The sequence below is a fragment of the Tauraco erythrolophus genome, chromosome 5 (assembly GCF_009769465.1).
Source record: "Tauraco erythrolophus isolate bTauEry1 chromosome 5, bTauEry1.pri, whole genome shotgun sequence".
In the NCBI taxonomy this organism is placed as follows: domain Eukaryota; kingdom Metazoa; phylum Chordata; class Aves; order Musophagiformes; family Musophagidae; genus Tauraco; species Tauraco erythrolophus.
Window position 1 is genome coordinate 81,548,934 of NC_141469.1, and position 15,710 is coordinate 81,564,643.

Genomic DNA, 15,710 nt, shown 5'->3' on the forward strand with positions numbered 1-15,710 from the left:
AGGGATGGGGCATCTACAACTTCTCTGAGCAACCTGTTCCAGTGCCTCACCACCCTCCGAGTGAAAAATTTCTTTTTTATATCCAATTTAAATCTCCCCTCTTTCAGTTTAAAGCCATTGCCCCTTGTCCTATCACTACGCACCCTTGTAAAAAGTCCCTCTCCAGCTTTCCTGTAGGCCCCCTTTAGGTACTGGAAGGCTGCTATAAGATCACCTCGGAGCCTTCTCCAGGCTGAACAACCCCAACTCTCTCAGCCTGTCCAGAGTTCACCCTGTCATTGCATTATCAAACGGGAATTGGGCTTGATTGCATGAAAGTACTGTCTTCCTTCGCCTTGAAACGTGTTCAGAAATAGAAACGTGGGAAGGCAAAAAAAAAAAGAAAACAAAAAGACCCCAAAAGCTTGAAGCAGTCAGCCGTTTGAAAACTAGAACTGGGACACAGAGCCGAGATGTCTTGTGAGTTTTAACTCCAAATCTATTTTGTCTATAGCTTCACCAAGCAAGCTCTTCACATTGTTACACCCAGGTCCTCATTTGTTTTTCTCTCTTACGTGATTTCTAGCGGGATGAGAGTGGGAGGCTGAAGGAAAGAGCTGGATGAAGAATGAATGACTGTTGCTTGCATGCGGATCCTGGGGACTCCCATAAAATCGAAAAAAGAAACAGTGGAGGAGGATGTGGTTGACTGCTGAAAGGCTCTGTGGGCTACATCCTGCCGGTGGCTAGGCCAGAACTTGCACACCCTTTTTGTTTGTTTTTTTTTTGCATGTGTGGCAGGTCACAACGGCATATGTACCTAAAACGAAAAGAGAGACGGTGCCTCGGCACCGCGTCCTTGCCGGCGGTGCACACACCCTGTGCACACTTGGTTTCTTAATCACCTGCTTCGTGCAGAGCTAGCGCCATGTTACAAGGAGGAACTTCCACTGCGGGAACCGCGTTAGGATGTTTTCTCCAACACAATCTGCATTTTTGTCCTACACTGCAACGTTTTTTCCCAGCTCTGTAAAACTTTTCTAAAATGTCGTTATATCACTTCGTGTAGTTCAGCAGAGTGTAAAATAACCTCTTGGCGTTTGCTTTAGTTCTGTCATATTCTGTTTACAAATTCAAAAGGACCTAACATAAATAGCTGTCAACACTTACATATTACTGTGATTCACTGACTTCGCCACAAGAATTTTGGTACAGCGGCAGAAAGAGCATCAGTATAAAAATCTTATCTTGAAAGTCATTGCAGTTGTTCATCTCTCTTTCAGTGAGCGTGCACAGTGAATCGAACTGCTGCTGGAGAAACAATTACACACTTGCCAGAACAGGACATCAAAATGGTACCTCAGATTTAGTGTGTGGACCTGAACCACCTCGAGCGAAGGGCTTGCTGTCTCTGGTGCTGCTGCAATAGGTGCTTCTTTGGTCATGTAAAAACTTAGATTTAAAGGTTTAAAAACTCATGTAAACGGGGGGAAGAGGGAGAAAAAAAAGAGAAGAAATCAGTAAAATCAAAGCATGTTCCCTGGATATAGGGAAGAAATTCTTCCCTCTGAGGGTGGTGAGGCACTGGAACAGGTTGCCCAGAGAAGTTGTAGATGCCCCATCCCTGGAAGTGTTCAAGGCCAGGTTGGATGGGGCTTTGGGCAGCCTGGTGTAGTGGAGGGTTTCCCTGCCCGTGGCAGGGGGGTTGGAACTGGATGGTCTTTAAGGTCCCTTCTAACCCAAACCATTCTATGATTCTATGATGATTCTATGTATGTCTCCTCTTCTTCCTTAACTTTTGTTTATTCATAGGTCAAAATTTCCTAAAATTCCACTACATTTTTTTAGGGGGAGATCCATTCTGACAGAATCCTACTAAGCAATTTTCAGGCCTGAGGAGTTCAGCTTTAAGGAAAGTCTATTTGGGGTCTCTTGTTTGTTATAGCTATTTAATATTTAGCCATAGACTAGGAAAAACTTGCACCTCTGGTAGCTAGCTGCCTTCCTGTGGTCCTGTTGCCCAAGACATCTCAAACCTTTCACATAAAAAGCCGTCGGCACCCAGCAAACGTTGCACACCGGGATTTAAATGAGGTCTGCTGTGCCATGGGAAAGAAGAAGCAGGGAGACTTGTTGGTCCACTCTTGCTAACCGTGCGGTGGACAAACGCAGGTCTGGCATGTATTACATTTTGAAAAATCACTAATCTCTAGGCTTTCCTTCTCAATTCTGGAAATCAAAAATGCAGAAACACTGCAGGAGAGTTTGTGTTGCAAAATGACAGACAACTCGCTCGCTTGTGGCTACAGGGGATCTATGCAGGTAGGATTGTGATGTTCCCAGCTGCTTCAGTTTAGTCTTACTGTCTGGAAACACAGTCCCGGGGACCTCACTTTGGCATCTCACTGAAGAGGGCTGGTTTCACTAAGGCCACCATGTTACCTTGCTTTGGTGCTGGCTCAGGGGGCTCAGAATTGCACAAGGACTATTTTGGGCAATAAAAACATCCTAGGAGACATATTTAGCTCTTGTGGAAGCTTGTGGAGCTTCACTGAAATAAATGGACTAATTGAGGAGTAAGGTAAAACCACTGGCTTTAGTGGTTTTCATGCACAGGCTGAATGGACTGAATGTTGTCTTCCTTTTTTTTTTTTTTTTTGATAAAATCATAAACAAGGTGCATTTTAGGGCACAGTTCTGGCTAAAATGTTCCATCTAGCTAGTCCAATTGATGAAATTCAGCTGGCAATCAAATGGATAGCTGGATAAGGTTGAGCAAAGTAATGATGGACTATGAGCAGTAACTTGTACTAGTATCACTAGAAAGATGTCCCATCGTGTCTGTGCCATGAAGCAGTCAGGTAAGAGACTTTGTCACTGAGCTTCTAAGAAAAACACTTCAGTGTTTTCATACATGGCATATTTTACTTGCCTACAGGTACTCAGTGTGGAGTATTTAGGAAAAATACTCGCATAGTCAGCAACTGGGTTGATAAATTTGCTGGAATAAAATGCCATAAAGAACTTTCTGAATTAATTGGGGGTGGCAGGATGACACAGGGCATCCAGCGTTCAAGTATGTGATTCCTAGGAACGAGAACCTGCCATGGATTCTAGCTCTTTGGATAGAAGTCACATTTTTATGCAAACCAAGAAGGCAGGAGCTGTGGAAACTGCTTCACTGCTTCCTTGCTGCCTAGTCTGGGTGACCAGTGCTCCGAGGGAAAGCTCCAACACTGGGGGCCGACGTTTCTTTCTGGCAATGGCTGGTGGAAATGGAGAGGAGTTTTCCTCTCTACTCTCTCCGACAAGGGTTTTGCTTTGCAGGGGGCTAAGACTACCTGACAGAACTCTAATTATACTCAGGTTTACTGTGGCTTATGCAAATTAAATGATGAAGACATGTAGATGTATCAGAAGAAATCCAGACTGCGGTGCCTTGGGAGTCTCAGCAGCTCAGTCTTGGTCAATGCAGGGGTAAGCGGTATGACTTTGGCGAGCTGCTACCTTATTGTACTCTAGCTGTAGCTGGTCATTATGTTATTTTAACTGGAATACAGTTCTTCATTTTCAGGCTATTAAAAAGAACTGATTAAAAACCAATAAACCCATGAACAAAGATGTGCGAACACAGGGTTCACGCTTTATGGCAATTTTGGTTTGGTTGCTCTTGAAGCCACGCTCTTTTCCACTTGTACACATTCTGTTGTATACGTTGTATATTCCAGCACAACTCGTGCACCCATGGAAAGCTAATTTTAAGTTCAAGTGCTTGATATTCTCAGCAAAAGTGAACTCGTATATAGTGTGCATTACCAGCATTTGTGCAAATTGTGGTTTACACTTGGCTGTGCTCCTGAGTGTATTTCCTAGCCACCATAGCCCTTAAGACTGTCTGGTCAAACTTTCTGCATAACAAGGCCAATGGTTTCCACTCTGAGTTCAGCATCTTGCAACTGAAGCAGACAGCATCTTTTTATAGACATCCAGGCTTGATTTCAAAGCTCCAAGTGTCACAGCATATTCCAGGGCAAGCAATTCCAATGGTTAATCACCCGCACTGTTAAAAATGTGTGTCTTGTCTCCAGTGTGAATTTTGCTGAGTTCAGCTTCCAGGCTCTCCATCTTTGAATGTGAAATGTGAAACTCTCTTGTTGATTACTTGTATAGCTCATCCGCACAAGGAAAGGAAACGGTTCTCTGCGGTTGGTGAGCAAGGTGGACAGAAGGGTCCACCCATTCCTGCCCATAAGCAATTATGGAAGATGCCAAGTGGTGGCTTTTACAGCTGTAAAAGAACAATCCCTAGCACGAAGTGGCAGGAGCAATACGATGGGCTTTGAAATAAAATAAATATATACTTTTAGTCTAACATAAAGTAAGTGAAAGGCTAGAAAGCATCTGTTTACTGCTAACTACCAAGAAATTCTAAACTTTCTTTTCTTCCTCCCTCATTTGGGAATTCAGCATACACTTAGGAGAAAGTCAATGTAATTTTTTTAGCATTAATTCATATGAGTTTTCCTATATGATCTTCATAAAATATGAACATTATATATGAATGATATGCAAAATATGCAGAACTTCAGAGTAAAAGGCTAGTGTCTGTCCCTAGTGGGTCAGCAGCTTCTTCTTCCTCAGTTTTGTGCTAATATTTATTTCATTGGCCTGCCTGATTAACTTTATCCAATGTCTCTGCAGTGTCTCCCCACCAATCTTTTGATTATTGCCAAGGCTTAGCAGTTTCTGGAGTGATATTGTACAGCTTGTCTGGGAAATCTCAGTGCAGATGGAAGCTGGCTGCTATGTGTGTTACTGTTGGCAGCGACTACATATTTAGAGCAGTATTAGCAATTTCTTTTTATTTTTTTAAATAGGAAAACAATAGATTTACGAAGCTCACCTCTGTTTGTGAGTGACATAGTCAGATTTTACCCTGATGTATTTAGATAGGTACTTCAGAGACAGTGGCCACAGAAAGCCTGATGGCTTTCAAAGTACAGGCTCTGATGGGGAGAAATTGGAGACCACTTGCAATAATGGAGTTTAAGAATCTCCAGAATACTTTGGAAAGTGTTTCTGGACCCAATGAGAGTACATTGTGGAAATGCTGTGAAATGCCTCCTTCCTGGGAAAGAATCACTGGAAAATGTCACAGCAGGGACTTATCCCTCCCTCTCTCTCTATCACTGTCCACCAAGAGCTACACCACAGCTGAAGGGAGGGAGGGAGGGAGGGAGGGAGGGAAAAAAGAGAAAAAGAGAGAGAGAAAGGCCAGTAGCTCTAATTGGGTATTACAAAGGTTCTTCTAGGAGAAAGGGAATGTGTGTGGTACTGCAAGGTGCAACTACCTTATTAAGAGGAAATATGCTGTTATAAAGCTTTTCTGAATATTGTTCCAAGTACTTCTGAATTGAGGGGGAAGGGGGAATAGAAAATCCAATATAAAAAGAGAGAAAAGAAGAAAGGAAGACAAAGGAGGAAAATTTTGAGAACACAGAAATGGAAGGAGGTGAACCAATCAATCCCCACTGCATATTCTCCATCTGAGTCCATGAATATGCAAGTGAATATCTGAGCAAACATTATCACTGACACAGATTCCCTTCCACAGCATATTTGTGTTGCCATGCGTATGAATAATTGCATTAGTAAAGCAGAAGGTCTGGCTCCTGTATTTTACATGCATCTATATTTTATCTCTGGCCATGCTTTGCACTCTAATTATATGGTGCTGGAAACATCCATTTGTCTTGTTTCTTTCCACTATGAACAAGACCTTTTTTCCAGCTGACCCAACACCTAAAAGAAATTGGAGCGAGAATAAAAGGTGTCAGCTCCAGCTAAGTCTGGACAAGACAGAGGCATTGCAGTGAAGTGACGGAGGTCACAATCCATTCCTCAGGTCATCTGCCATCTGGTAGGATACTGGTGTATCGGTAGACCGCGTTTAATTGTGTATCTGCATAGCAGCAATCACTTTCTCCTGTCTTATCTCCTTTCTTATCCCCTTTCTCTTTGATGTAAGCTTCATTCCTAAAATAGATGGATGCATAGATGAGAAGAGATGAGATGAGATGACTACTTCTGCTAGCACCCCGTTTCTCAGCTGGGGTACAGCACCAGGCACAGCGTCAGGGCTGCTCCCAGCCTTGAAGCCCCCAGGGACCAAGGTATTGCAACAGCATGCAGATTGTCCACTGGTATAGCTGTGATCAGCCCTCTGCCAGTTGATGGATTTAAGTGAAAAACTCCTGAGAATCTGGCAGCGTATGCGTCTCACCGACCCCACTCTGAGGTCAGGATAAGCCCTTGATAATTTTTAACTCAGAGCAAACCCATTTTTGCAGATATTAGATGAATTCACTACTGAGCAGAAGGCCAGCACTGTAGTACTTAAGTATCACTTAAGCCTTATCTAAAGATTTTATTGGGACTTATTTGGTGTGTGATCTTGGCCTGGCCTCGGCACAAGGGTTATTTTCACCCGAAATGAACTACTGAGGGGCTGACAACATCCTTTGGAAGACAACCAGCAAGAAGTCATTACTCTTGGGATAGCTGTGAACTCCAGGAGAGTTAGAGAAATATTTCCTTCTTAGGCAGAAAGCAGCGTCATGTAAAGCAACTAACATGAGTGCTGGGCTTATTGGCAATGCTAAGATAGCAAGAGTAACTAAAAAATATTTACATACACTCAATAAGCAACATCTTCATAGCTTCGAATAATGTTAATGTCTGTTCCTTGCTTATGGTTTAAATTATTTTCACAAACCATTAAAGTCAAAATGATGAAATTGTCCCATCCTGTAGAGCACATCTATTTATAGAATGGATGTGCCCTGTACCAATAAGGATCTTTTAAAAGGAAAATGTATTATCTGAGTGCTTTTCAACTGCATTCCCCAGTCCTACGCACTTGATTGTCATCATCTAGAGCCATACCAGCCTCTGGGTAACATTTTTTTAGCAATTCAGAAGATGTATGTGTCTGTTGCTGTGCTGAATGCTGTTCTTTGAGTAAGCTCAGAGCACCAAAACTTTCTTTTGAGGAGTGAGGGAGGAGGAGGAAAGATTAAAGCAGCTCATGTGCTTCTTACATAAAACTTGAGAAGCTGAAAAGCAATTTGATTAAAATATGATTGAAAGGATGTTCTGTGGCATGTCTAAGCCTGATGCTTTTGAATGACGTAGGTGCATGGGGGAGAAAGGGGGAGTTGGGTTGATATTTCTGTGTTTTTTTTAAGGATATTAACACCTAATGTTGCAAGCTGCCCTGCAGGAAATCCCTGTGGGACTAGTAGGGCAGTGCTTCGGTGAAGGAGTCCCTTTGCAGCAGTTGGCTGAGATGGCAGCCCTGAGTTTGCAGCCTTGGTTGAGAATGTTTGTAGTCAATTAGAAACCTGGTTCTGCCTTGCTTTAGGGCTGCTCCTCATCACACCGGGAATATAAAATGGATTTTAAGTGAGTGTAAGTGTAACTTATAACCATTATAAAGCAGCTTTGCATCTTACAGCAGTTTAAAGCCTTGGGGTAAGTGAGAATTGAGATTCCCAATGTATAAATCATGCGCAGTCCGACTGAAAATTAATTGGAGATTTTTTATATTTTGTAAAACACCACTAAGTCAACTTGAGTAAGTTAGTTACATTTAATTCAATACAGCAATTGTATTCATTAGAGCTCCTTAAACTGTATGGTAATCTCCAGGTTTCAGTGTTTCGCTTTGTAAATATTTGGGAATTTTACAGACACACATTCAGAGATCAGATTGTTCTGTCCTTTTTTTTTCCATTCCAAAGTTCCTAGGAAAAGACACAGCAGAGGAGGTCAGTATGGAAAACACATTCTAGTCCATTGTTCCTTTTCATAATCACTATCCTTCTTTAAATAATACATCACAAGATACTTTATATTCTGAGAGTTTCTGGCAATTAAATTAAAGTTTTCAGTGTTTGTTCCTTGAGTACTCACTTATTGTGATTAATTATCTCACCCCTAGCACCAGTTATGGTCTGTTTGTTACCACTGAGCCCTCAGTTGGCACTGATGGCACTTGAATAAATCATCTACTCCAGGATGTGTTCCGTGCATGTTACCTTTGAAGTAGCAGGGATTTAATCTATACCGTTTTCTGGCCATAAAGGCAGCAAAAATAAATAATAAATCGTGGCATCTTTACAAAAAGAAATAAGGCTCTACTCTTGCAAAAACAATTACACAGATTCCTCTTTGTTCTTTTGTCTCTGACAAAGGCATTGCTCCTGAAAAGAGAAGCAGAAAAACACACCAAGTATCACGTTTTACTTCAGGAGCTCTTCAGCTGCTCCTGCCACCAGTGGTTTTTAATGCCACACCAGAGTTAAATTAGCTGTATCTTAGATACTTATAATACAAAATGAACATTTTGCTGTTCCTGTTTCCTTCAAATATCGTTCCGTTCTCCCTGAACAGGCATCGGTCTGTCATGACGTTTGCTACTGCAAGAACATCTTAAAAAAGGAGTCAGCTTTCTTTCCATTCCTTTCTTAATTTATATTTTCTGGAAGATTTTAATATTCACTGGGATAACATCTTAAGGTCCATTGTGAAATCTGTATTCTGGTCTCCCATTAAAAGCAATGTCTAATTAAGAACCAAAGCCTGCAGGATGAACTCTCTGGGATAAAATGACTAATTCTTGATAGCAGGACTGTGGTTTTAAGCTGTTGCCAGCATCTTGAGAACAGTTTGATGCTGGAAGCTGCTCCCAAGAGTTCTTTCTTGCAGTTTCACAAAGTATTGGCCTAGGCGAAGCAGCCAAGGTAGATGCTCCCTGTCCCTTGGCTGAGGCCTGGGGATGCGCACACCACAAAGGAGGATGGAGGGATGCCTTTCCCCTTCTGGGAACCTTGGCACTGTGTCCTGCCTTCAGAGATATCCATTTCTTCCATGCTAAGGCGTTTCCACCACACAAACTTGCAGTGCTCAATTAAAGCTATGATTTTAACCACATTTAGGCAAACCAGTGCAGTGCTCTACTGGATACATGAGTTAAATCTGCTGCTTGCACCACTAAATTTATAGGGACAAGCTACTCCTGCAGGTTGCGTTTTAAAGCCGTGCACATTTATCCACACTGTTGGCCTCTGCCTGGGCTACTGGCCCTGCAGCTGGATGCAACAGGGCAACTGGGACTGTGGCCCAGCTGTGCAGGAGCTAAGGCTTGGCTAATTTCCTCTAATAGCAGATGTGTCAGGCAACTCCACCGGTCGCTCTTGGCAGTCTGCAGTGCCATTTGGCTGTAGTTTTGCTTGTGACTCGCTTGCTTTTCATTCTTGTTTGCTTAGTCTTGATCCCCGGTTCCTGTCTCCTTTGTGTGACGCTCCTATACCTCACCTTGCTCCAGCCCTGACTTATAATAGGGACTCTCTGGTTTTCAAACTTCGGGCTCTGTGACTTTCTGACTATGCTCTTTGGTTTGGTATGACTTTTTGCTTCTCTGGTGTCTTGATTTCTTCTTATGCTGGCTTCGGTACTTGTCTCCAAACTTAATTCTAACCTGGTGTTCATCTTTGGACTTAGTAGGGTAGTCTGGTGAAAGCACACACCTCCTAAGAAATCTGAAGCTGCAGTGTGGAAAACTTGCATTACCTGGCTTCTCGGCAGTATTGGAAAGGGGGCAGACGTGGAAGTCCCTTGCATGGCATCTCTTGAGTCTGCGTGCTGCTCAAGGGATTACGGGCATGACTTGCAGATCAGTTTTGCACCAGAGGCTTAATCTAAATGCAAATATTCATTCACAGCCTTAGATGACCATAGTTGCACTTCTTTTATATTGAAACCTACTGTAAGCAGGTCAGTTTTGGCAGGGGGTGTAACAGTTTCCGTGGTTCAAGGTTATTTTCTTTCACTTGTGTTATTTTCTTTTACTATCTGTTGACTTTTCAAATGTCAGTCAAGCTCTGTATAATTGCTCATGGCACCATTTGTTACTGTTTCCCATGTTGATTCAGCATGTTGGAATTTGAAGCTAACCTTCTTTCCTTCTCTAGTATTCCAGATGCCATCGCTTGTATTTTATTCCAACACAATTCATTTTGATATCATCCGTTCCATGACTCTCCGTAGAATTATCTGTTTTGCTTTGCTTTCTAAACCAGGCACAGTATCAATAACAAGTGTGTATAAATTCTGCTAAAAGCTTCAGGACCAAATCCAGAACCTGTATAAATAGCTGAGGCAAAAGCCTAACAGATGTACGCGAGGGGAAAACATGCAAAGCTCCAGAGAGGCTGACGAGGCAACAGGTGAAGCGCTCGCAGTGGGTGCAGGGAAAGGAGAGAATATATGTGGTGATGGATTGTGTGGCCATGTTCTGCCATCTGAATTTTCCATCCCTGTGCAAGCACAGCCAGAAAGCATGTGGGTGATGCAAAGAATGGTTACCTGCTACAGACCCTTTATCTAGCTCCCTCATGAGGTAGGATCAGCAATGGAAACCATTTGTCAAGAAAACCCTCCGATGGTGCTGCTTGACGATGATCTAAGTTGGTATATGGTCCTATGCTGGGGTGAATCTCCTCCCTTGGATATGATGGAACCAAATGGCACATGGAGTACTGATAAATTACATTGGCTTTCCAAGGCCAGTTCACAGCACTTGCTATCAAATTTATTTGGTTAGACGTAGACAAATGTAGATCTTTTGGAAGTTTTAGGTGGTTGTCAGCACTGTGAGCGTGGGCTGTAACAGAACACTGATTCCACTATGGAGGGAGACGCACTGTCAACATGGGCTGGTACGTAGTGGTTTTAATCTTGTAGACAACTATGTTACAGAGATTATGGCCTAGAGAATGGACTTAGATACACAAAAGTGAAGAATCCCCATTAATTTTTATACTGAAGGGAAGTAACTCAAAACAATTACAAACCTCCCTTAAAATAAAAATCAGGAAATAATCAGTTAAAGCAGCACCAATATCCAGACTAATCTCGTTGCACATATTTTCCATGCAGCCATCATAATACTCAAGAGCACTCTCCAACTACCCTTTACTTCCAAGATACTGTCAAACTTATGTTTATTACATGTGAAGCCAGAACTTCCAGGGGTTAAAAGCTAATAATGTGTGAAGGACAGATTCCCTGTAGTTAGAACAGTTTTTCTCTAATATCAATGATTAAAATTTTAAACGCTATCTCTTACAATCAATACTTTAAAACAGTATCTTAATCGGTTGAGTCGGTGTGCAAATACATGGTTACATTTCTAGAAGATAACCATCATCTTGCTGCTGAAAAATATTGGCAACTTGATTGCCAACTTTCCATGGGACCTACGACAAAAGTTTGGAATCCATCAGTCTGTACGTCTTTATGAAACTCTGGCTTAAAATTACTGCCTTCTCATCGTATGGGCATTTATTCGTCCTTCCACTTCAGCTGGATGCTGCTGCTTTTTGGAGCTGCTGTGTGCTTAAAAGACTTGTCATGTCTCAGCTAAAATGGAAAAGAATTGCTCATCTGAGGCAAAGAGGTGGGGACTGACTTACTTCGGACTTGAAAAAATCCTCTCTCCCTCAGCTCTCACAGACCTTGTCTCCAAAATCTGTGATCTGAAGTGACTGCTCTTCAGAAGATCAGTGCTTCCAATGTATCATGCTGGGCTTCTGTTCTACTAGAGGATGAAATGAGTAACGATGCTACTAGGAATTGGTGATGCAAGAGGTCAAGTTTGTTAGAATTTTCCCAGAATCCACGGACTATGTTCTTTCCGTTCAGAGATGTGATCTTCGTGTTCTCCTCCTACTGTTAAATGACAAAAAGGAAGCTAATAGGACTCAGATCCCATGAAAAAGAAATCCCTCTATGGTAAAGGAGGTCTTTGTGAGGAAAAGCTGAAGGACCACCTGTGTAGATAGGGGAAAAGGACAGATTTAAGTAATACAGAATAGTTATACACCCTTTACTACTAAGATAGATCTGAAATACAGAATTTTTCTAGTCTGCTACCATTACAAGAGAACAAAGAAGGTGTTGGGTGATTTCCCTCTCTTCTTTTCCCTCCCTCATAGCAAGGATAAGGATTTTGCAAATGCTCCTGAAATAAGTCACTAGGGTGAAGATTGCACCACACCATGACAGAGCAGTCATGAGGTCTCACACCTGCGATCTGAATCTTGGCCATACCATACCTTGCAGAAGTGGCACGATACGTGGCGTTTAGCGGAGGTACTCACCTTTGTCTTAAGAAAGCTTATCTGAAAACTCCTAAAGAAGAAATTGCCTGAAGTGAGGATCCTACCTTGGAAAGGAAGACTAAATGCATTCAACAGATGTATAATCAAGACCCTCCACAAGATAAAACGAAAGAAATTTACCTCGCCTGGATGGCATATTATAATGGAAAACTTAGGAGCAAAGGAAAAGCATTAAAAAAAAAGTCCTGGATAGCTTTCGGAGTTAATACAAACATGCTGGAGTTGTGACACTCGGTGTCCTTACCTAGCAGCAAAAATAATCATACTTTCTTGTTGAAAAACCAGAGCTTAAGTCTTGTCCTGTGACAAATGGGGGAGCAGGTGTACGGTGGAGAGACCCAGAGCCTCTGTTATTGCAGCCTATCAAGAAGAATTCAGATGACTCATGTAAACAGCCTGCGGTCACAGAAGAACGGATCCAAACTGGTCCTCCGCGTCTCACGAAGTCATGGCCCACAAGGTGTAGGCGCTACCTGCATTTACTGGCCATGCTGCATTCCTGACGTGCTGCTTTTCCTTCCGTGTCCAAGCACTGAGTGCCGCTAAGCAGCGCTTCCAGGCAGTGGGGATGAAGGTGTAGGGTTTTTGATGCCCACGTTCTTCCGTGCGCTTGATGCTTCATGAAGTGTGCCTAACATATGGGGAGCCTTCTGCATGCTTGTCATGGGCTTCAGGATTTGTTTGGGCATATAAAAAAGACCCTCGCTTGAGCACGAGCACCATTCCGTATTCTTGCGTTACCCTCACGACAGGAATCTCGGATGGGAACTTTGTTACCCAGCCAGTTTGTGCACATGGGACAAAAGGATGGTCGCACCACATGGAGCTCACCACGGTTGTCGGAACAAGCTGAGAACTCATGCTGCTGTACTGAATGTCAGTCGCACACAGTGTCTTCCCATGTGCAGTGAAAATACCACAAGGACAGCCAACAAAACGTCCCCGAAAAATGTCAGGCCAATCAAAGCAGAGAATATGTGTCATAACTGCCATCTTATTTTCTTTGTGGCTTTCTAAAGCAATAGTATCTGCTACGCAAGCAACTTGTGCATCTCCCTGGAGGGAAATGGGAAGCCGGGTTAGGTGTCTGTTGATTCTTGGCTCATCTACACACAAGTTATTCAACAACAACTCTGTAAACATCTCTCTTCCAGAATAGGTGTGTCTTATTTTCCTCTTTAATTAAGTGTTAAACTAAACCGGAACAGTTCAGCCTCATTCTGGAAATTAGTCACGAAATTAGTCAGGAATAGCTCCTCCTGAACAACTACATGTATAAACAAGCCCTAAACAATATTTATGTTGTCTGGAACGATGGAGGACACCATCACAGATGTAAATTACTTTCTAATCCCTGAAGAAACATGAAGTCAGAGTCGTCATCTTCCAACTGGGCACAACAAACACTTCTCACCCCACATCTGACCATTGCGTTCGTCCTTGCTGGACAGTCTGAGGAGACGCTGGGGCTGGACGGGCCCCAGTAGCGAGGCCAAGGGCTGCAACCACGCCAGCCCTTTTCTGCGAGTTGACCTGCGCCAGGTGCAAGAGACATCGGTTACAGGGGATGGATATTTTTTTCTTTTATCCCTAATGACGAGTCTCTTACCTGGCGGATACATTTGCAAACCCCCGTTCTGGAGAAGGACGTTATTTAAGCAGTTTCCCTTTCGCGCAGGCCAGCCCCGGCTGTGCGGGTGCGGGACCGGGCCGGTGACGCCTCGCCCCGGGGCAGGCACCACCCCCCCCCCCCCGGGGCAGGCGGCTGGAGCCGCCGAGGTTCGGCGCCTGCCCGCGCTCCCGGCCCCAGCGCGGGGGCGGCCCGACACGCAGGCGCGGCCACCGGGCGCGGTTCCCCGGCGTGCGGCCGCCGCAGCCGCCGTTGAGTGACAAGTGGCGGCCGCCCCCGCGGCCACACGCGGGCTCCCCGCTCCGCCCACGGCTCCGCGGTACCTCCGCGCCGCCGCCCCGCGGAGAACCGCGGCGGGGCGGGACGCTGCGCGGTGCTGCGCGGTGCGGCCCCGCCGGTCCGCACGGCGCGGGTGGGCGCGGGCGGCGCACCTGGGCGGCGCGGAGCGGAGCGGGAGGGGCGGGGCTACCTGACAGTGATTGGCAGCTCGGCGGCGGCCAATGGCGGCGCGGGGGAGCGGGAGCCGGGAGGGCGGGGCGGCACGGCGCGGCGTGGGGTGGGGGGGGGGGGGCGGTGGCGGCGGCTGCGCCGCGGAGCGTGTGCAGCGCCGCGGGGCCGGGGCCGGTGTCGGTGCGAGCGAGGGCAGAGACGGATCCGGATCCAGATCCAGTGTGGCGGCCGCGGGAGGAGCCGGAGCAGCCGGCGGCGCGGCGCGGAGGAAGGAAGCGCAGGGCTGGCTGCTGCGGGTTCAACCTGGCTGTTCCTGCTGCTCGCGTCCACTCGCGGCTTTTCCTGCCGGCGCTGCCTGACAGCCGCCCGGCGCGGGTGTTGTCGCCCGGGGTCTTTGGCGGGGGGGGGGGAAGAGCGAGCCGTCCTCAGCAACCCGGAGGCGTGATTGAAAGCGAGCAATAATTAACTGGAGGAGGAAGAGAAGGAGGAGGAGGAGGACGGGGGTGGAGGAAGACGAAGGAGGAAGGCACCGCGCGGCAGAGCCCAGCCGAGCCAGCGAGCAGCGGCGGGACGCGGCAACTTCGGCCGCAGCGGAGGAGCCGGAGCACTGACCGCAGCGGCGGCCGCCGCCTCAGCCCGCGCCTGCCCTGCCCGAGGGGGGAGAGCCCCGTCGCCTCCCCGGCCGCCGGACATGTCGGAGCATAAGGCCGTTGATCCCAAGTTATCGACGACGGACAGGGTGGTGAAAGGTGGGTGCTGCGCCCCCGCCGCCCTTTCGGCCGGGTCGTGCCGCCGTGCCCCCGGCTGGGGTCGCGTCCGTCCCCACCTTCCCCGCCCCGGGCAGGTGCCGCGGGGTTGCCGGCGGCGCGGCTGCTGGGAGCGGTGGGCTCGGCCTGGGGGCTTGCGCCGGGCCCCGGTGGAGGGTTTGCGGCTTCCCTCGCCTGCCCACCCGGCGCTCCATTGCAGCATTTCCCCCCCTTCTTCCCCCCCGCCGCCTCCCCCTCTCCGCCTTGAAGGCGCTGCACAGGGCTGGCGTGAGAGAGAGGGGGAGCCCCAGCTTCCTCACCCGCCCCAGTGCCTGGGGGAGAGGGGGGCAGGGCTCGGCTCCCTCCCACAGCCCGCCTGCTTCTCCGGGCATCCCCCCTTCCTCCTCCTCCTCCTCCTCCGGACTGCGCTGCCCGGAGCCCCCCCCCCCCCCCCCCCCCCCCCCCCCGCCCTCCGCAGGCTGCGCCGCCGCTTGTCACTGCCGCTCGGCTCCCCGCATGCAGCAGGATGCCCGGAAACCTCCCCGCGCCGGCAGCCGGGGCTCCGCTCCCCGCCGAACCAGCCCCCCTGCCGGGGGACCGGCTGCGCCGCCCGGCTCCCCCCCCCCCCCCCCCCCATCCTCCCCCGCTCCCTGCAGGGCC

General features: G+C 46.8%; 1 protein-coding gene across 3 annotated transcripts in view; it reads left to right on the forward strand.

Annotated features, from left to right (window-relative positions):
- The first annotated feature begins 14,995 nt into the window (after nt 1-14,995).
- PPP3CA (protein phosphatase 3 catalytic subunit alpha) overlaps nt 14,996-15,710 on the forward strand; it is a 201,431-nt gene continuing 200,716 nt past the window's right edge. For all 3 annotated transcript variants that reach the window (XM_086612602.1, XM_086612601.1, XM_086612600.1), the window contains exon 1: nt 14,996-15,053. In XM_086612602.1, coding sequence (XP_086468728.1) covers nt 14,996-15,053 — 58 coding nt within the window. The remainder of the gene's footprint in view (nt 15,054-15,710) is intronic.